This window comes from Prionailurus viverrinus, chromosome X (assembly GCF_022837055.1).
Source record: "Prionailurus viverrinus isolate Anna chromosome X, UM_Priviv_1.0, whole genome shotgun sequence".
Classification (NCBI taxonomy): domain Eukaryota; kingdom Metazoa; phylum Chordata; class Mammalia; order Carnivora; family Felidae; genus Prionailurus; species Prionailurus viverrinus.
In genome coordinates this window covers 10,831,360-10,848,240 of record NC_062579.1, presented here as the reverse complement: position 1 = coordinate 10,848,240, position 16,881 = coordinate 10,831,360, and the positions used below count along the sequence as shown (strand labels likewise).

Sequence of the window (16,881 nt, the reverse complement as noted above, 5' to 3'; positions counted from 1 at the left end):
CCTGGGTTTAAGGGTGGCAAGTCCTCCTCTGGAATGCACATCTTAAGACGTTGCAACGATTAGCAATCGTGCAAAGACGAAAGCAAATGCTCCACGCGCCCAGAGGGCCGCCGAGCTCAGCTTGCGGAATTTGCCGGAAGGATGTGCCGAGAGGCAAAACCGGGGGAAAGATCGGTTTTGAAAGCCCCGACGCTTCACAAGAGCCTCACGTGGCGTGATATTCTCTGGACTAAGAGGTTACAAAGCACACAGTGCAGAACGAGAGGTTCTCAGCGAAGAGGTACCCCCGCCCCCCCCCATTCCGGGCACTCGCGCCTCAGCCCCGGAGCCTCCGCGAGGGAGGGCCCCGTCGTCCCCAATGAACTACAAGGCCCGCTGTTGCAGCGGTAGGAGCTTCTGGGTTCAAAGGCATGGAGCAGTAGCTCCTGGTGCAGGGGCGGGGGACAAGGGGTCAGACGCCGAAGGCGACTCGAGCCCAGGCCCCAGCCTCTCAGGCTTGGCCACCCGTAAGCTGGGAGAACTGGACGCACAAAGGCAGAACGGCTTCGGGCTCCCGGTGGCAGAGGAGCAGCCAGAATTGCCAGCCAGACGTGGAACTCAGGGCAGACGAGATGCGCGGGGGCACTGGCGTTTTCTGGCACGTTCGTTCCCATCATCAAGCAATACCACGGCGGGCAACAGGTTTTGAGGACAGATGTGTGAAGCTCCCCGAGGTCACGTCACACTGCTCCCCTGGGGTCCTGTTTAAGGCCCTACGAGAGATCAGGCCCCCCTGCGAGGGATCCGCTTAAATGTAGAAGAGGGCAAGTGTTAAAACTCAAGTATTTGGACACAGAAACCCAGGAACTTACTAGAGTGCCTCTTCATCAACTCTAATAAGTACGTGCATTAATGTCACGCCGTGAAAGCGAATAAACTCAAGTCTGAGGCTCTGACATTAATTATTGTGTTTTTTAAACTTTATTAAATTTTTAAATCTGAAAATTGTAAAACATAGTATTCATACAAACACCTGAGGACTGTTCAACTGGGCACTGGCATCTTCACACAATTTGAGAGAAAATCAAGTTTAAAATAGAATCTGGTCTTATAAGAAATAAAAGAAAGGAAAAAAAAAAATAAAAGCACCTTTTAAATCACAGATGCCCAGTAAATAATTGCATGTGTTTATAAAGCACACCTGGTTTTCTAAAAGGAAAATGTACATTTTTGCCCCCGGTGAACATTTTATTGGCATTTAATAACAAATGGCTAATACACTTAGCACCAATTCTCACAGCTTATAAATATAACATCAAATGTTATACACGGTAATAAATAACAAAACAATAAAAATGAACATGTTTCACTTGAAAGTTCTAATTTTTAAAATAAAGTTCAAAATGACCAATCAGAAGTAACATATCTTCCCAAATTTAGTAGGATAATTGGCTCAGAAAGCAAGTTAACTAGAAACATTGCATAAGACAGAGAACTTCCCTGGAAGGAAACCCTGAAGAGTAAGGTCAGAGGTATCAGTAGTGATGGCAAATAATGTGAGTATTTTTAACAGAATAAAAACATCTCACTAAATATTGTTAATATTTACCTATGTGGAGGTACAAAGTGCTATTTTAAATTCAAAAAGAAAAGATGTACTTGTGCGTATACTTCATATATAGAATAAAATATAAATATGAAACAGTATCCTTATGAGGAATAAACACAGACTAAAATATACATCTTTTAAAAATCTGGACATAGACACCTTTATAGAGATATGTGAGCATTGAATGCCTGGTGCAATGTCCAAATTTATGCAAAATATGGAAGTTTTAAAATAACTATCTCTTGTATAAAATGACTACTCTATAATTTACCCAAAAACTGCTAAGAATATTTCAAGAAAGCTTATAATGTTGCCTTTTTTTAAAAAATAGGAACAAATATAACATATGTAGAAATAATAATAGAAAGGAAAATAATTTATATGGCTTTCCCTTTTGGGAAGCTGACAGAATATGAACAGAACCTTGCAGTACAAACATAAAATATTGTAGAAAGATGATATCTATATTTGCGTCTTTTAAGTTTTCTTGTAAGGAAGGCTCATGGGTTTTATTACAGAATTTGCCAGTCCCTGATATTTTCTCTTTGGGATCCAGCTATTTTGGTTCTATAGAAAAAGATGAACAGAAATTAGAGGTGTTTCTGTTTCCTGCATGAAGTACATTTGTAAACTATATAATGAAATAATAAAAAAGATGTAAAGAACCAACAACCAATGTGAATATGCCAATACTAACATGTTAAATGGCTTCTAAAATAGTAGACTAGACTGTAACGGAGCCCTGCAATTCTGGATATGACATGTTTGTAGAAGAACCTTCTATACAACAACAACTTCTAAAGGGCAGGGAAATGGTTTTACCCCAAGATGGCACTGGTCTCCCTAAATGAAGGCCAAGCTAAGTGTACAGAAACATTTTTTCAATTGTCAATGTGTTTTTCTCCTCTAAGCCCATCAATGTAGTGACACAACTTCACGGCGGTCCCCAGCTTCAGCCCCATGTACTTCAGCATCATGTCACTCTTGAGGAGTAGCAGAGCCTTCCCATCAATGTCCTGAGACAGAAGGAAATGACAATAATTAGTCATCTGTTCATCTTTTAACGGAATGGCGATTTCTTTATATATAAGAACATGCAATACCAACTAGAGAGCAGCTCATTCCAGATGTGTATTCTCTATGAAAGTATGCATCGGCCTGACGAAAACTATTGCAAATATAATTTGTACAGTGAAGCATGTTTTGATCATTTGTAAATTTACTTAGAATTTTAAGAAAAAGAAAAGTTCACCTAATATCTTAAAAATGTCCTAAGCAGCAAACTGCCTAACTTTATTTTCTTTCTTTTTATTTACTTATTTGCTTAATTAATGAAAGTTTTGATAGAGATCACGTGAGTAGGGGAGGGGCAGAAAGAGAATGAGAGAGAGAATCCCAAGCAGGTTCCATGCTGTCAGCACCGCTGACACAGGGCTCGAACTCACGAAACCGTGATCTCATGAAACCAAGAGTCGGACACTTAAACAACTGAGCCACCCAGGTGCCCCGCAAACTACTACCTAACTTTAAATACTGTGTTGAATAAAATATTGCATATCTGTGACAAAGAGTAAAACACTATAAATGGTAGAAATGAATTTCAGATGGCCATTCACTTTCTTAGAACAGCCTGGAATATGTCAGCATCGATACAAACTGTAAATGTGCTATAGAGTGTTTTGATGTTGAAAGCTAATCAGTTAGTTGTCTAAAGCTAATTAGATGCTAAAAACTAATGATTTCCTTGCCGTACTGAACACATTACATCAAATATGTGGCCACTAATTTCACTCTTTAGGAAACACTATAAAAATACGACTTGATGGTCACAAGGCATCCTCCTCAAATTCTTTACTAGTTGACCAACTGATGCTGCTGAAGAATATTATTTGGTTTTTACAAGTTCTGGTTTAAAAATAAAACTGTACTGTCTGGAAAGACCTGAAACCCCTAATAGACTGTCTTTGTCAGGCAGCTTCTGTATTTTTTCTACTAAGTACAACTAGAACTTCCAAAAATTTAGCCCGGGATGCGGCTTTGTAAATGGCATGAAAGTATCAGCATCCCAAATTGTCAATAAGCGTGTAAGGTTAACAAAACTGAGCCAAATGGAATCAGCTGCTGGATTCACTGGGCTTCACAACAAGGAGGACAGCCTGTCACATTCTTCCTATTTAAATCCAGCCTTTACGGATCTAACTTTGGGCAAAGTCAACTTTCTCACACATGGAAAATCGGTTGGTAGAGTTCTCCCACCATCTGTCCTAATTGGTATCCAACAGAAAGGCCTGCACAGAGGTCATTCAAAAGAATTACGGCAGGGGCACCTGGCTGCCTCAGTCTGTAGAGCATGCGACCCTCGATCTTGGGGTCGTGAGTTCAAGCTCCATGTTGGGTTAGAGCTTACTTTAAAAAGCAAAGCAAAGCAAAGCATCATGACAGGAAAACCAGATCAAAATATACATTACATGTTGCCTGAAGAGGTCAGCGATAGGGGTGAGTGTCTGAGGGTCTGCTTGTTTCAGAAACAGGATCACTTCATCCACAGACCAGGTTGAAGGGTCTGCAGGGAAGTCTCTCAGGACACCTGGATTATTTCCAACAGGTGAACTTGTAGCTTCAGTGGGAGAGAAAAAGACAAATCAAACCTGACCTGGTCATTATCCTGAAAGAGATGTTAGGTCAGGAGAAATGGTCTTGCATCAAGCATGTTGAGGAATATAGGTTAAATCGTGCTACTCATAATATGTGTCCTTTCACACTCACCAAAGTTGCCTGGGATGTAAAGGGATGAGGCAGTATGGCCGAGGCTCTCATTTTCCAGTGAACTTGGAAAAGCCATCATGTCAGGGTTCTCTGGTGAACCGGGATCAGCTTGTGTCAACGAGCCTTCAGGTATCGCCGTGGATGCTCGGATAGGTAAGAAGAGACTGGTGGTGCTGTGGGCCTTTGGGCTATCATAGCAAGGTATGCAAGAGGAGCCCTCCTGTACTGGATCGGGTGTGAAATATGGCTGGTATGACTGTGCAGTGAAGATGGAGAGAAGCGATGGACTCTGGCTCATGCGCGATTCCCGCCGCTGGTAGAGTGACTCTGGATCCCGTTCTGGGGACTCTGGCTCTGCATGGTAAGATGTTTCTAGAGAGCTGCTCTGGAAATCATAGTTGGGCCTTTCTACTGGAATAGTTGGGCTATAGCTTTTAGGTTCAGATAAGGAAGAAGGAGTCTCCTTTTTCCTCATTTTCTGAAACCTGATCTTTCTGGAAAGCAGGTAATTGTAATTTTTGTATGCATATCCAAATGGCTTCTGAAATGACACAAACCCAGCATAAACCAACTGTCAGTGAGTAAAAGGGAAACAACGGAAGTAGTAAATATATAGTAAAACCTTGGTTTGCAAGCATAATTCGTTCTGGAAGCATGCTTGCAATCCAAAGCACTTGTTTAGCAAAGCGAATTTCAAGAACCATTGGCTCAGTTGTGACCGTGGGACATTCGGCATCACACACTACTCGTATTACAAGACATCGCTTGTTTATCAAGTTAAAATTTATCAGAAATGTTTGCTTGTCTTGCAGAACGCTCGCAGAACAAGTTACTCGCAATCCAAGGTTTTACTGTATTTTTTATGTAACACAGCTTTATTACTAAAGATGAATGCTCCATGTTGATTATATGATTTTTGTTTCACAACTTTACATTTTAACTGAATTTTATACATTATACTTATAAACATATTCATTGTCACACACTTCCTCAAACCTAAACCTTAGCATTTTTCCAAAAGTTTTAGTCTCCCATCTGCTGCAACAGCAAATATCAATCAGCCTTGCTAATTGCTAATATCAATCTTTAGCCTTGCTAATATCAATCTAGCCTTGCTAGAAATCTCTCTGATTTCTAACTGACTGGCATCATTATAAAACAGAGATCGATTACACTTGAGAAAATATTTTTATAACACTCACGCGATTTTGCCATATTGATTTCACACGTAAACGGTGGATTTTTGAAACTTTTCCATGAATGACATCAAATTTCTTATCCAGGTTTTGAATGGCATCATAGATGACCTATTATATATAATACAAGCTATTAATAGTTTCTATTTCAAAAGAAAAGTAACATAAAAGCACCAAGAAGCCAAATTTTGACTACTAGAAACAAGGGAAGCTCTGAAGCCATCAGAAAGATCGTTTCCCACTTGACGCCCGGTTTTGGTGACACAGAGCCGAGCTGGCTGAGATAAGGGGCCCCAGCCTCCTACTCAACTACTCATGCCATACAGGCGTTTTCAGAAGCTTTACTACCCGCAAGTAAATGTACTACCATTCTTATAAGCCACCACATTTAGGACGGAGTCGGTTTACATCAAGGAGAATGCTATTTTAGGAAAGAAAGTTTCAAATCTGCTAAAAGGCCAAAGAGCCTCTCTGCATAGAATGACGGTGCGAACTCCTAGGCAGTGAGCATTCCACTCCGGAAAGAACAGTGAGCCAGATATAACAGATGTGACTTCTGGCTTCAAAGTATTTTTAACTCAGGCCATCGACAGTTACCCTTACAAAACCTTTGAGTGCATGTCCCGTACAGGCCAACCAGGTTCGGGACTAATAAAACCTGAGAATTCTTCAAACACACAGAAACTTCATTCAGGGAAACAATACACTTCAACCGGAGGCTGGAACCATTTCCCTTCATTCCTCCATTCATTCAAATAAACAGTTCTTGGGGGCCTACGACCTGTCAGAACTGCTTTGCTAGGTGCCGGCAATATGGACAGAAAACACAACACAACACAACAGATCACCGGATCCTGCCCGAAGAAACTCCCATTGTAGCTGGAGAGGGATGATTTCAATCAAGTGACCGGCAGCCGCAGCAGTGGTTCTCCAAGTGCGGCCTCGGGCCAGTAGCATCCACATCGCCTACTGGCTTGTCGGAAAGGCACCGTCTCCCACCCCAGACGTACTGAGTGGGGAACCCTGAGGATGGGGGCGGCGATCTGTTTCCACAAGCCCTCCAGGTGGTTCTGCTGCGTGATCCAGCGAGACCCACCGGTCTGTAACGCTGAGGTAAATGGCGCAGGCGCTAGGGGGACATGCTTGGGTTCTGATGCTTATCAGCTGTGTGACCTTGGGCAAGTTGCTTAACTTCTCTGTGCTTCCGTTTCCTCACCTACAGAATCGAGATGAGCGCATCTCTCAGAGTTCCCCTGAGGACAAAGTGAGGCGCTGGAGTATGATGTTACTACGAACGGAACGTAACCACGATACCACCTGCCGACCGCTCCGCTAGCGCTCAATCACCCGCTGATATTCGTATTATTTATTATTACACTCGGACGGCTACGGCACAGGTAAGAACGGGAGGCTAAGCGCACACAAGAGCAAGCCCGAACCCAGGCCGGCAGTCGTGGCAGGCCTTCCAGAGAGGTCTACGCCGAGAATTCCAAGACCAGCCGGTGTTCGCTAGCTAAAGATGCATGGCAGGGCATAGAGGGCAGAAGGAACGGCACATTCAAAACTACCCAAACAGAACACGGGAAGGCACACGTTAGACAGTGAGCGTAAACGATGTGCAAAGAGCAGCGTTTCCAGGGAAGGAGAGAGACAGGGGGACAGAAAGACGGATGGGGGGCCCAAAGAGGAGGTTTTGTTGAGCTGCGGGAGGACGTGCGCAGAGTGATGCAGACCGAGGCTGAAGGGACAGGAGGTGGTGACCGACGAAGGGAGGGGTCCCGGCACAGGGCAAGAGGCCTGGGGGCAGAGCCCCGTGCAGGTGCGGCTGTTCGCCCTACAGGGGAGACGCCGCCCCGAGGACAGATGCCAGGCTACTCGGTGGGCCCTGGGGAGAGCAGTTGGGACCGGGAGGGATTTCTGCCTCACACCCTGCCTCGCCTCCGTGAAGGAAGAGGAAGAAGCGGGGGGCTGAGCTGTTGGGAGCTCGTGGGGACCGGCAGGGAGCTGGCCAGAGAGCTGCGGAAGGGCCAGGGCGCAGCGGGCGGGCGCCCCCTCCGCCTCCCGGGCTGCGGAGGGCTGGGGTCTTCCAGAAGGGGACGCCGAGCAAGGACGGAAAAGGAAAAGATGGCGGTGCTGCCGCAACCGGCCTGGGCTGGGCAGGGAAGGGGTCCAACAAAGGAGCGAGCGAGCCCGCTGGGAGCCGCGGGGACCGCCGAGGGCCCGCGTCAGGGCCGTAACTCGAGGCCCCAGGCGCGCGAGCCCACGTCTTCCCAGTGGCTCAGGGAGAAGGCGCGGCAGAGGCGGGGGGGGGGGGGGGGGGGGGGGGGGGAAACGGGACGGGGATGCTTCCGGAAGTGGGGGGACAGCCCTGCTCCTGCTCCGGGGCGGAGCCTCCCTCCTGCACCCCGCCCCCTGCACGTCCTTCCCCCCCCCCCCCCAGCCCTGCCGCATCCCCTCCAGGCAGTCCCCCTGCAGGCAGTCAGCTTCTGCTCTCAGCGACAGTGATAAAGACTCACGTAATAAACTCTCTTCCGCACCCTACCTGGTTTTAATCCAAGACACTTGGTTTGTCAAGAACTACTTTTTAAAAAATAACCTTTCATTACCTCTAGAGGATGCAGCTCACAAAATCCTTGATTTACATACTTCTATCAATCTCTACCAACAGGCTCACCTTTACAACATCCCCTCAAAACTATGTAAGATACACTTTTTAAAAAACAATGGTGAGCTGACACTTTCTCAATTGAGATATCTCAACAATGCATTTAGGCACACACTAAATTTTATCCATAGCAGACAATTTCTTTTCAAGATTTTGTAGGGGAAATTAATTCAATATTGAGTAACATAACATCGATTTCTCCAGTTAAGGGCTTTAAAAGCAAAGCTATAAAATGTACATACTGGTATTTCAAAATTTTCACCTGGAGACGCTCTTCTAACTAGAAATTGTTAAAAATCATCACAATGGAGTGATAATCATAAATAATCTGATAAAGCAAAATTACAATTAATTGTATACTTTACATGAGATAAAGAGAATTTCAACTTAGTATTTCAGAAAAGTACATTTGAGAGACAGAAGTTTTGTACCTGACAATGAGTAAGGACGTCCTGAACTGTTTTTTGTTGCTCTTCGTTGTAGGATGTGTCAGATAGAACAGCTTCCTGCTAATATTTGAAAAGTTAAGTAGTTAATGCTTTACTTTTATATGAGTCAAACTGAATACTAGGAGAAAAAAAAACCCACTTTACATTTATTTAAATTGTTTTTATTTTCACTAACTTTTCAAAAGGTTTCAGAAGCCTTAATCTAAAGCAGAGACAAAATAGAATAAAAACATTAATATGTGAGTGGAAATATAACTAAGTAAGACAGGAAGTAAGGAAAGAATTTATTATATCATAAGGACCTAGGTTTAGGGTTTTATACTGAAAATGAGTACAAACTGCCCTGAACGTCCTACCATAAGGAAAGGGAAGTTAAATGGTTAAGTCCTCACTAGCTAAGGAAGAAAATTCAGGAGAGACCAATATTTTTTGAGTGTGAGTTTAGAGGAACTCTACAGTATATGAAAAATTTAAACCTTTTCCTTTAAAATGGTCACGTGTTGGGGTGCCTGGGTGACTCAGTTAGTTAAGCGTCTGACTCTCCGTTTCATCTCAGGTCATGATCTCGGGGTTTCCTGAGTTCAAGCCCCACATCGGACTCTGTGCTAACAGTGCAAAGCCTTCTTGGGATTCTCTCTCTCTCTCTTTTGCTCTCTGCCCCTCCACTGCTCACACTGTCTCTGTCTCTCTCAAAATAAATAAATATACTTCAAAATAAATAAATAAATAAAATGGATGCATGTTAATATATTTGGCAAATGGCGATTAACATTACTTACATTATGGACATATGCAGTATGTGGTTCATATGCATAAAGAACAGTGTTATCATCATCATAAGCAGGTATTCGTGTTCTTTTCTAAGGAAGATTTATTAACAAATTAAGAGGAAAGGTGAAAGAACTGAAAGAAAAATCGAGGACTTCAATTTCACTTCTAAGAAGCTCCAAAAGCCTATTGGTGATATCCAAGGACCCTTGTCTATTGTAAATCTTAGGACTACATGAAAAGATGGACTTGCAAAACTGTTTTCTCATTACCGCAGCTACACTTAAGACGTCATTTTCCTTCCAGCTTAACCTCTTGTGTAACTCAAGGTAGAAAGACTAGTCTAGTAACCTGGCACCGGAACTGCTGTAAAAGCCAAGTATTTCTAACCAGGAACAAAGAACCAGGTTACATGACTTTTGATTTTTAAGCAATCTAACAGTGCCACTCTGTGGACAAAATAGGAAACACTTAAGCACCTATTTTTCTTGAGAAATTAATCTCTAATCACCTTAAAACATTTTTAGGGGGGGAATAGGACACGATATAAATAAGTGAATATACGATACATAACAATTACACTTCATTTAATAACTGTACTCTAAGAATGAATTAAACTATAAGAATAATGTTAAAATAAAGATATGTAGAAGCTATGTATGTCTCTGTTTCAAAAAACATAACCAAAATAATATGGAATGGGCTACAGAGGAGTTCTTATAAAAATATACCTTGTATGGTACCTTATGCTTTTCAAAGTGGTTTATTTCACATATTTATGCCAGAGAAACATTCTGGATAGGCAGTTAACTTTATCTACCATTATTATGAAAAAATATTGGGGCTGATAGAAGTTAAAAAAATTGCCCATAGCACTAAGGTGGCATTAATACCCACATCATTATTTAAGTAAAGAAATGCTTTTTCTGGGAAACCAAATTACATATAGTTTAATAATTTATATTGTTACCGTCAGGAATCAAGAAACATAGCACAATGTGACACAATTATACAATAACACAACCATTTTGAAAGACTATGGGGCAGATTTTCATGAAGTTACATTAACCATATGAGCTAGCAATTCAACTCCTGAGTATTAACCCAAGAGAAATGCTAGGATCTGTTCACAAAAGCCTTGCACACGAATGTTTATAGCAGGTTTATATATCACTGTCAAAACTCATGAACTTGTGATTACTGCCATTTCACTGAATGAACTTCAATTCAATTTAGCGAAGAAATAGAGCAGAATGAAAAGAACAAAGACAGATCTTCAATTTGAAATACAAACCACATCCACTTCACTGGAGCCGCTCGACATCTTTTTTGTGCAACAGCAGCACTCCACTTCCTCTGCGTTGGGCCTAGTTATTTCTAAATTTGCTGGAGGGTTTATGTGTGAAACTGCCTGGTCACCTGAGTCTGGCAAACCACCTACTCCTGAAAAGCAACACATAACAAAGTTACTTCACAGACTTTTCACAAACTTAATACGGATCTGTTCTCCCGATGCCAACTCTAACTGAGAGTCCTGGCTGAATTTTAGAGAGTGACATAACTCTTCCATGAGTGATCTCGAATAAACCTTTAAAATCGAAGGGCTCTATTGCCACACCGAGGAGTAAGAATCAAGATCAAACACAAATTCAAAACCGTGAAGCGAATGCTTCACAACTTAAAGCCTACAGAGTAAAAGCTAGAAACAAATGAACAAGAGAACATAATTCCCAGCTGCTTTTTAAAAGCACCTGAGTGGCTCAGTCAGTTAAGGTCATGATCTCGCGGTTTGTGGGTTCGAACCCCGCATCGTCGGGCCCTGTGCTGCCAGCTCAGAGCCTGGAGCCTGCTTCGGGATTCTGTGTCTCCCTCGCCCTCCCCCCTACCCTGCTTGCGCTCTGTCTCTCTCTCATAAGTAAATGTTAAAACATTTTTTTAAATAAAGATAAATGACTTCCTGTTTGTTTGCCACCGCAGTTAGACTCTTAAAACCAGACAATTCCCTACCAGATTACTTACACTGTAGCTGAAACTTGGCTGTAGTTAGACATGGGAGCAACACGCATGGAGTCCATCACTGGACTCCAGACATTTCTATGTGTGTGGCACATTTACACATCAACATCGATCTTGCACTGTTTGAACCTCTCATTCCTGTCATGACCTCTACCCACAACACCCTGCCGTTTCTCCACCTAGGGGAACCTATTCCTTCAAAGCTCCACTCAAGTTCCATCTCCACAAAGCAAAGGTGCTAAGTCATCCCATCTGGAAGTTAACACTGTCTTCCCCAAAGTACCAGAACACTCCCACTTTAATGGTTTTAAGGTAATTGTTACACAAAGGGAAACATCAAATAGCATTAAGACCTTAGGCTTGGGGCCTGAATACCTAGGTTTAGGTCCCAGTTCCTCCACTGACTAGCTGTGTAACTTCTCTGTGCTTCTCTGTAACATGAGGATAATAGTACAGACCTCATACAGATATGGAGATTAATTGAAACATGACAAGTGCTTAAAACCACAGCTGTCATGGCAAAGGCACCCACTGTTAGCTATTATTATTTCATTATTTGGGTATGCATAACATCCTCCCAACAGAACCATTAGTCATGGAGCACATGGGCAACAAATATTCGGGGTCCCAACATGTAATTTTCATTCACATTGCACCTGTACGCTGAAGATGTAGCAACAATTTCTTGTAGACAAATTTTAAATACTAGGACATAATACAAACAACTGGGCTTTTAAAAATAGGATCCAGGGGCGCCTGGGTGGCCAAGTGGGTTAAGCATCCAGCTCTTGATTTCGACTCCGGTCATAATCTCATGGTGTGGGATTGAGCCCCGTGTCTGACTCTGCACTGACAGCATGAAGCCTGTTTAGGATTCTCTCTCCCTCTCTCTCTGCCCCTCCCCCTGCACGCTGGCTGGGTTGCTCTCAAAATAAACAAACATTAAAAAAATACTTGAATCCAAATCCAAATTGCAAAATTTGCTATTTTGCTTCAAGCAGGTATTTAACCTCTCTGTGCCTCGATTTCTTAACTCCTAAAGCTGGAATAATATCTACTTTACAGAGCTGTGTAAGACCAAATGAAAGTTAGGCACTGGGCATCATGTCTGGTTCGCAGCAGGCACAGCATAAATTTTAGTTCCTTTTCACTTCTTCACATCACATAAAGTTTCTGCAACACTTTCTTAGAGTCCAACCTTGAAGCAGTTGCAAATTAATACAGTTCACTAAATTCAAAGTCCTGCAAAATGAGTTTACTTAAAATAAAGCTCACTTGTATTTTCTGATAGAAAACCTAAACTCTTAATAACATACGAACAAGAAGCCATCTGTTTTTTTATAATACGTTTTTTAGACATTAAAGACATTTCAAAGGCATTTTTCAAAAGCAATTTGAAGATTCTCCTTCAAGGTGGAGAGCATTCACTTGCCATCAATTTATCTAAAGTGTGAAGGGTGAAAACAGCATTTCACCCCAAAACCACTAGAAAAAAATGTGATACAGTTGGGGCGCCTGCATGGCACAGTCGGTTGAGCGTCCAACTTCAGCTCAGGTCATGATTTCACGGTTCGTGGGTTGGAGCCCCAGGTCAGGCTCTGTGCTGGCAGCTTGCTCAAAGCCTGCAGCCTGCTTCGGGTTCTGTGTCTCTTTCTCTCTCTGCTCCTCCCCCGCTGATGTTCTGTCTCACTCTGTCTCTCAAAAATAAATAAACGTAAAAAAAAAATTTTTTTTAAAGCGACACAGCAAAACAAGTCAGATTTACATTAAAAAAAAAAAAACAAAACTGTCAATACTGATCATTTTCTAAAACTCCTGTCCAGACTCTCAAAAGTAGCCCTTCTACTGTCCATATCAAACTTTAGAGACCACAAAGTTGCCAGATGGAAGAGAATGCCAGATGGAAGGGAATACAAAACTGTATCCCATCACGCACCACCGAATTGGGTCCATGCCCTGCTTTTTATAAAACGCCTTACAGAAAAGCCGCTTGTAAAATCACGATGTGTAAACATTAAACTAGTTTAAAAACCCTAGAGCAGTCCGGATTTGGTGAGAGCCAGGTAGAGGAGGGAAGGAATTGATCTCTTTTAAAAATTTTTTAATGTCTGTTTATTTTTGAGAGAGGGTGAGACACACATAGCATAATTGGGGGAAGGGCAGAGAGAAGGAGACACAGAATCTAAAGCAGATTCCAGGCTCTGAGCTGGCAGCACAGAGCCTGGCACTGGGCTCGAACTCATGAGCCCAGATCACAACCTGAGCTGAAATCCGATACTTAACCGACTGAGCCACCCAGGCACCACAGAAGGAATAGATCTCTCATCAAATTATCAAACGGATCGTTCTCAACCTAACTCTTTATTTTCTTTTGCCTCCTTTATGTGTTTACATTAAGCCAGTAAGGCTGCACTGTCATTAATCAAACACGATTACCACCAAAGTCTCAAAATCAACATTTCTTTCTTTTTAATATTTATTTTTATTTTTGAGAGACAGAGTGTGAGCAGGGGAGGGACAGAGAGAGAGAGGGAGACACAGAACCTGAAGCAGGCTCCAGGCTCCAAGCTGTCAGCAAAGAGCCCAAGGTGGGGCTGGAACTCATGAACTGTGAGATCATGATCTGAGCCCAAGTTGGATGCTCAACTGACCTAGCCACTTAGGCGCCCTCAAAATCAGTGTTTCAATCTCAAAAAATGTTTTAACAAGTCAAGCTAGTCCATTAATTCCTTCTTTATAATTTTTTTAAATATAATTTGTCAAGTTGGCTAACATACAGTGTATACCGTGTGCTCTTGGTTTTGGGGGTAGATTGCCGTGGTTCATCATCACTTACATACAACAGCCAGTGCTCACCCCAACAAGTGCCCTCCTCAATGCCCATCACCCATTTTCTCCTCTCCCCCACCCTTCCCATCAACCCTGTTTGTTGTCTGTATTCCAGAGTCTCTTATGGTCTGCCTCCCTCTGTAACTAATTTTTTCCCCTTCCCCTCCCCCACGATCTTCTGTTAAGTTTCTCAAGTTCCACACATGAGTGAAAACATATGGTATCTTTCTCTGACTGACTTATTACACTTAGCATAATACCTTCCAGTTCCATCCACATTATTGCAAATGGCAAGATTTCATTCTGATTGCCAAGTAGTACTCCATTGTATATATAAACCACATCTTCTTTATCGATCCATCAATTGATGGGCATTTAGGCTCTTTCCATAATTTGGCTATTGTTGAGAGTGCTGTTATAAACATTGGGGTACAAGTGCCCCTATGCATCGCGGTCCGTGTATCCCTTGGGTAAATTCCTAGCAGTGCTATTGCTGGGTCATAGGGTAGGTCCATTTTTAATTTTTTTTGAGGAACCTCCACACTGTTTTCCAGAGCGGCTGCACCAGTTTGCATTCCCACCAACAGTGCAAGAGGGTCCCCGTTTCTCCACCTCCTCACCAGCATCTGTTGTCTCCTGAGTTGTTAATTTTAGCCATTCTGACAGGTGTGAGGTGGTATCTCAGTGTGGTTTTGATCTGTATTTCCCTGATGAATCAAGCTAATCCGTTAATTCTTTTTTTTTTTTTTAATGTTTGAGAGAGAGAGAGAGAGACAGGGGAGGAGCAGAGCGAGAGAGGGAGACATAGAATCCCAAGCAGGCTCCAGGCTCTGAGCTGTCAGCACAGAGCCTTAATCAGGGCTGGAACTCATGAACTGTGAGATCATGACTTGAGCCGAAGTCTGAGGCTTAACCAACTGACCCACCCAGGCGCCCTCAGTTTCAATCTCAAAAAAATGTTATAATGAATCGAGCTAGTCCATTAATTATTTAGTTATTTTATTTAAAAACATTTTTTAATGACTATTTTTGAGAGAGAGACAGAGTGTGAGCATGGGAGGGAGAGGGGGAAAGGAAGAGAGGGAGAGAGAGTGGGAGTGAGAGAGAGATACAAAATCCAAAGCAGGCTCCGGGTCCGAGCTGTCAGCACAGAGCCCAAGTCGGGGCTGCACCTCACAAACCGCGAGATCACGACCTGAGCGGCAGTCGGACGCTTAACCGACTGAGCTACCCAGGCGTCCCTGGTCCATCAGTTCTTTAAACTCAAAATTCTATATAATATCTGAGAGTCTTTTTATTTTTTGTTTATTTTTTATTTTTTTTTAATTGACGTTTATTTATTTTTGAGACAGAGAGAGACTGAGCATGAACGGGGGAGGGGCAGAGAGAGAGAGGGAGACACAGAATCGGAAGCAGGCTCCAGGCTCCGAGCCATCAGCCCAGAGCCTGACGTGGGGCTCGAACTCACGGACCGCGAGATCGTGACCTGAGCCGAAGTCGGACGCTTAACCGACTGCGCCACCCAGGCGCCCCAATGTCTGAGTGTCTTGATACTTCCTTACCCCACCCGCCTCCGCTAAGGAACAGAAAGAACAAAAGAGGATCTACTCGTCCCCCAAAGTCAGCATAAAGTCCTAGAAAAACGGTCAAAGCTCAAAAGCTCACAGGTGCTGGCTTCCCGGGACAGCCGGCGGAAAACACGCCGAACCACCCCTGTGCAGGGCTGCCGAAATTTGAGAGAAAAGTTAAGTCCTTTTTCTCCGCTTAGGGCCAATCCGGCCCCCGCCCCGCAGTTCCCCAGCCTTTAGCCCAAACGGCCTCTCAACGGCTTTTCGCCCACAACCTGAGGTAACAAAGTTCAAGGGGAGACTAAGTGCCGCTAGAAAGGCCTTTTCGGGCCTCAGGGCCAATTCGGTCCTGCCCGCCCCGTCCCCCCGCTCCGCCCCGCAACCCCCGCTCCGCCCCGAAGTTCCTCAGCGTTTAAGGCAAATTTCCTCTCCAGGGCTTCTCGAGCACACCCGAGGCAAAAAAGCTCAAGGGGAGACAAAGTGCCGCTACACAGGCCTTTCCGGGCCTCAGGGCCAATTCGGTCCTGCCCGCTCCGCCCCCCGCTCCGCCCCGCAACCCCCGCTCCGCCCCGCAGTTCCTCAGTCTTTAAGGCAAATTTCCTCTCCAGGGCTTCTCGAGCACACCCGAGGCAAAAAAGCTCAAGGGGAGACAAAGTGCCGCTAGACAGACCTTCTCTGGCATCAGGACCTGCCGCACCGGACTCCGGAGGGCTCGCGACGCTAGCTGTGGTATCCAGCCTTCCGGGACGTCCACGGCCAAAACCGTTAAGACGCCTGGAAACCGACCAACGGTCCTTTCACCGGAAGTCGGGCCCGAACACGTGACGTGTCCAGCGCGAGCCCCCCGGAAGCTCCGGAAATACGCGCGCGCCAGGTGCGCCCGGCACGCAGGTGCGCCCGGCACGCAGGTGCGCCCGGCACGCAGCTGCGCCCGGCACGCAGCTGCGCCCGGCACGCAGCTGCGCCCGGCACGCAAGTCTCCACGCGTGCGGTGGTTAACCAATTCCTCGGGCACCTGCGCAATGGGTGGGGAACG

At 44.2% G+C, this 16,881-nt stretch overlaps 1 protein-coding gene and 1 long non-coding RNA gene across 7 annotated transcripts in view; one reads left to right on the top strand and one right to left on the bottom strand.

Moving 5' to 3' along the window:
- Nucleotides 1-937: 937 nt before the first annotated feature.
- Nucleotides 938-16,650, bottom strand: SCML1 (Scm polycomb group protein like 1). 4 transcript variants are annotated; one of them, XM_047843177.1, is made up of 8 exons: nucleotides 16,516-16,650; nucleotides 10,727-10,875; nucleotides 9,444-9,524; nucleotides 8,647-8,724; nucleotides 5,557-5,661; nucleotides 4,355-4,895; nucleotides 4,057-4,205; nucleotides 938-2,604 (listed from the first exon to the last, which is right to left on the bottom strand). In XM_047843177.1, exons 2-8 carry the CDS (start codon nucleotides 10,754-10,756, stop codon nucleotides 2,470-2,472), a joined length of 1,119 nt encoding a protein of 372 aa, XP_047699133.1. In that variant the 5' UTR covers nucleotides 10,757-10,875; nucleotides 16,516-16,650; the 3' UTR covers nucleotides 938-2,469. The 4 variants fall into 4 exon arrangements, with proteins under 4 accessions (XP_047699133.1, XP_047699129.1, XP_047699130.1 ...); XM_047843173.1 differs by lacking the exon at nucleotides 16,516-16,650 and having other exon boundaries at nucleotides 10,727-11,212; XM_047843174.1 differs by lacking the exon at nucleotides 16,516-16,650 and having other exon boundaries at nucleotides 8,647-8,721; nucleotides 10,727-11,212.
- Nucleotides 16,609-16,881, top strand: part of LOC125156912 (uncharacterized) — a 71,852-nt gene continuing 71,579 nt past the window's right edge. For all 3 annotated transcript variants that reach the window (XR_007148841.1, XR_007148842.1, XR_007148840.1), the window contains exon 1: nucleotides 16,609-16,736. This is a non-coding gene — a long non-coding RNA (uncharacterized LOC125156912). The remainder of the gene's footprint in view (nucleotides 16,737-16,881) is intronic.

What these genes read in the sequence shown, in the direction of transcription:
- SCML1 (XM_047843173.1), bottom strand. Translation starts at nt 10,891, where the DNA reads ATGTGTTGCTTTTCAGGAGTAGGTGGTTTGCCAGACTCAGGTGACCAG. An exon ending in GCTCCAGTGAAGTGGATGTG is followed by an intron (nt 9,525 to 10,726) that starts GTTTGTATTTCA and finishes AATCTTCCTTAG; the next exon opens with AAAAGAACACGAATACCTGC. An exon ending in CTGACCTCTTCAGGCAACAT is followed by an intron (nt 2,605 to 4,056) that starts GTAATGTATATT and finishes CTTCTGTCTCAG; the next exon opens with GACATTGATGGGAAGGCTCT.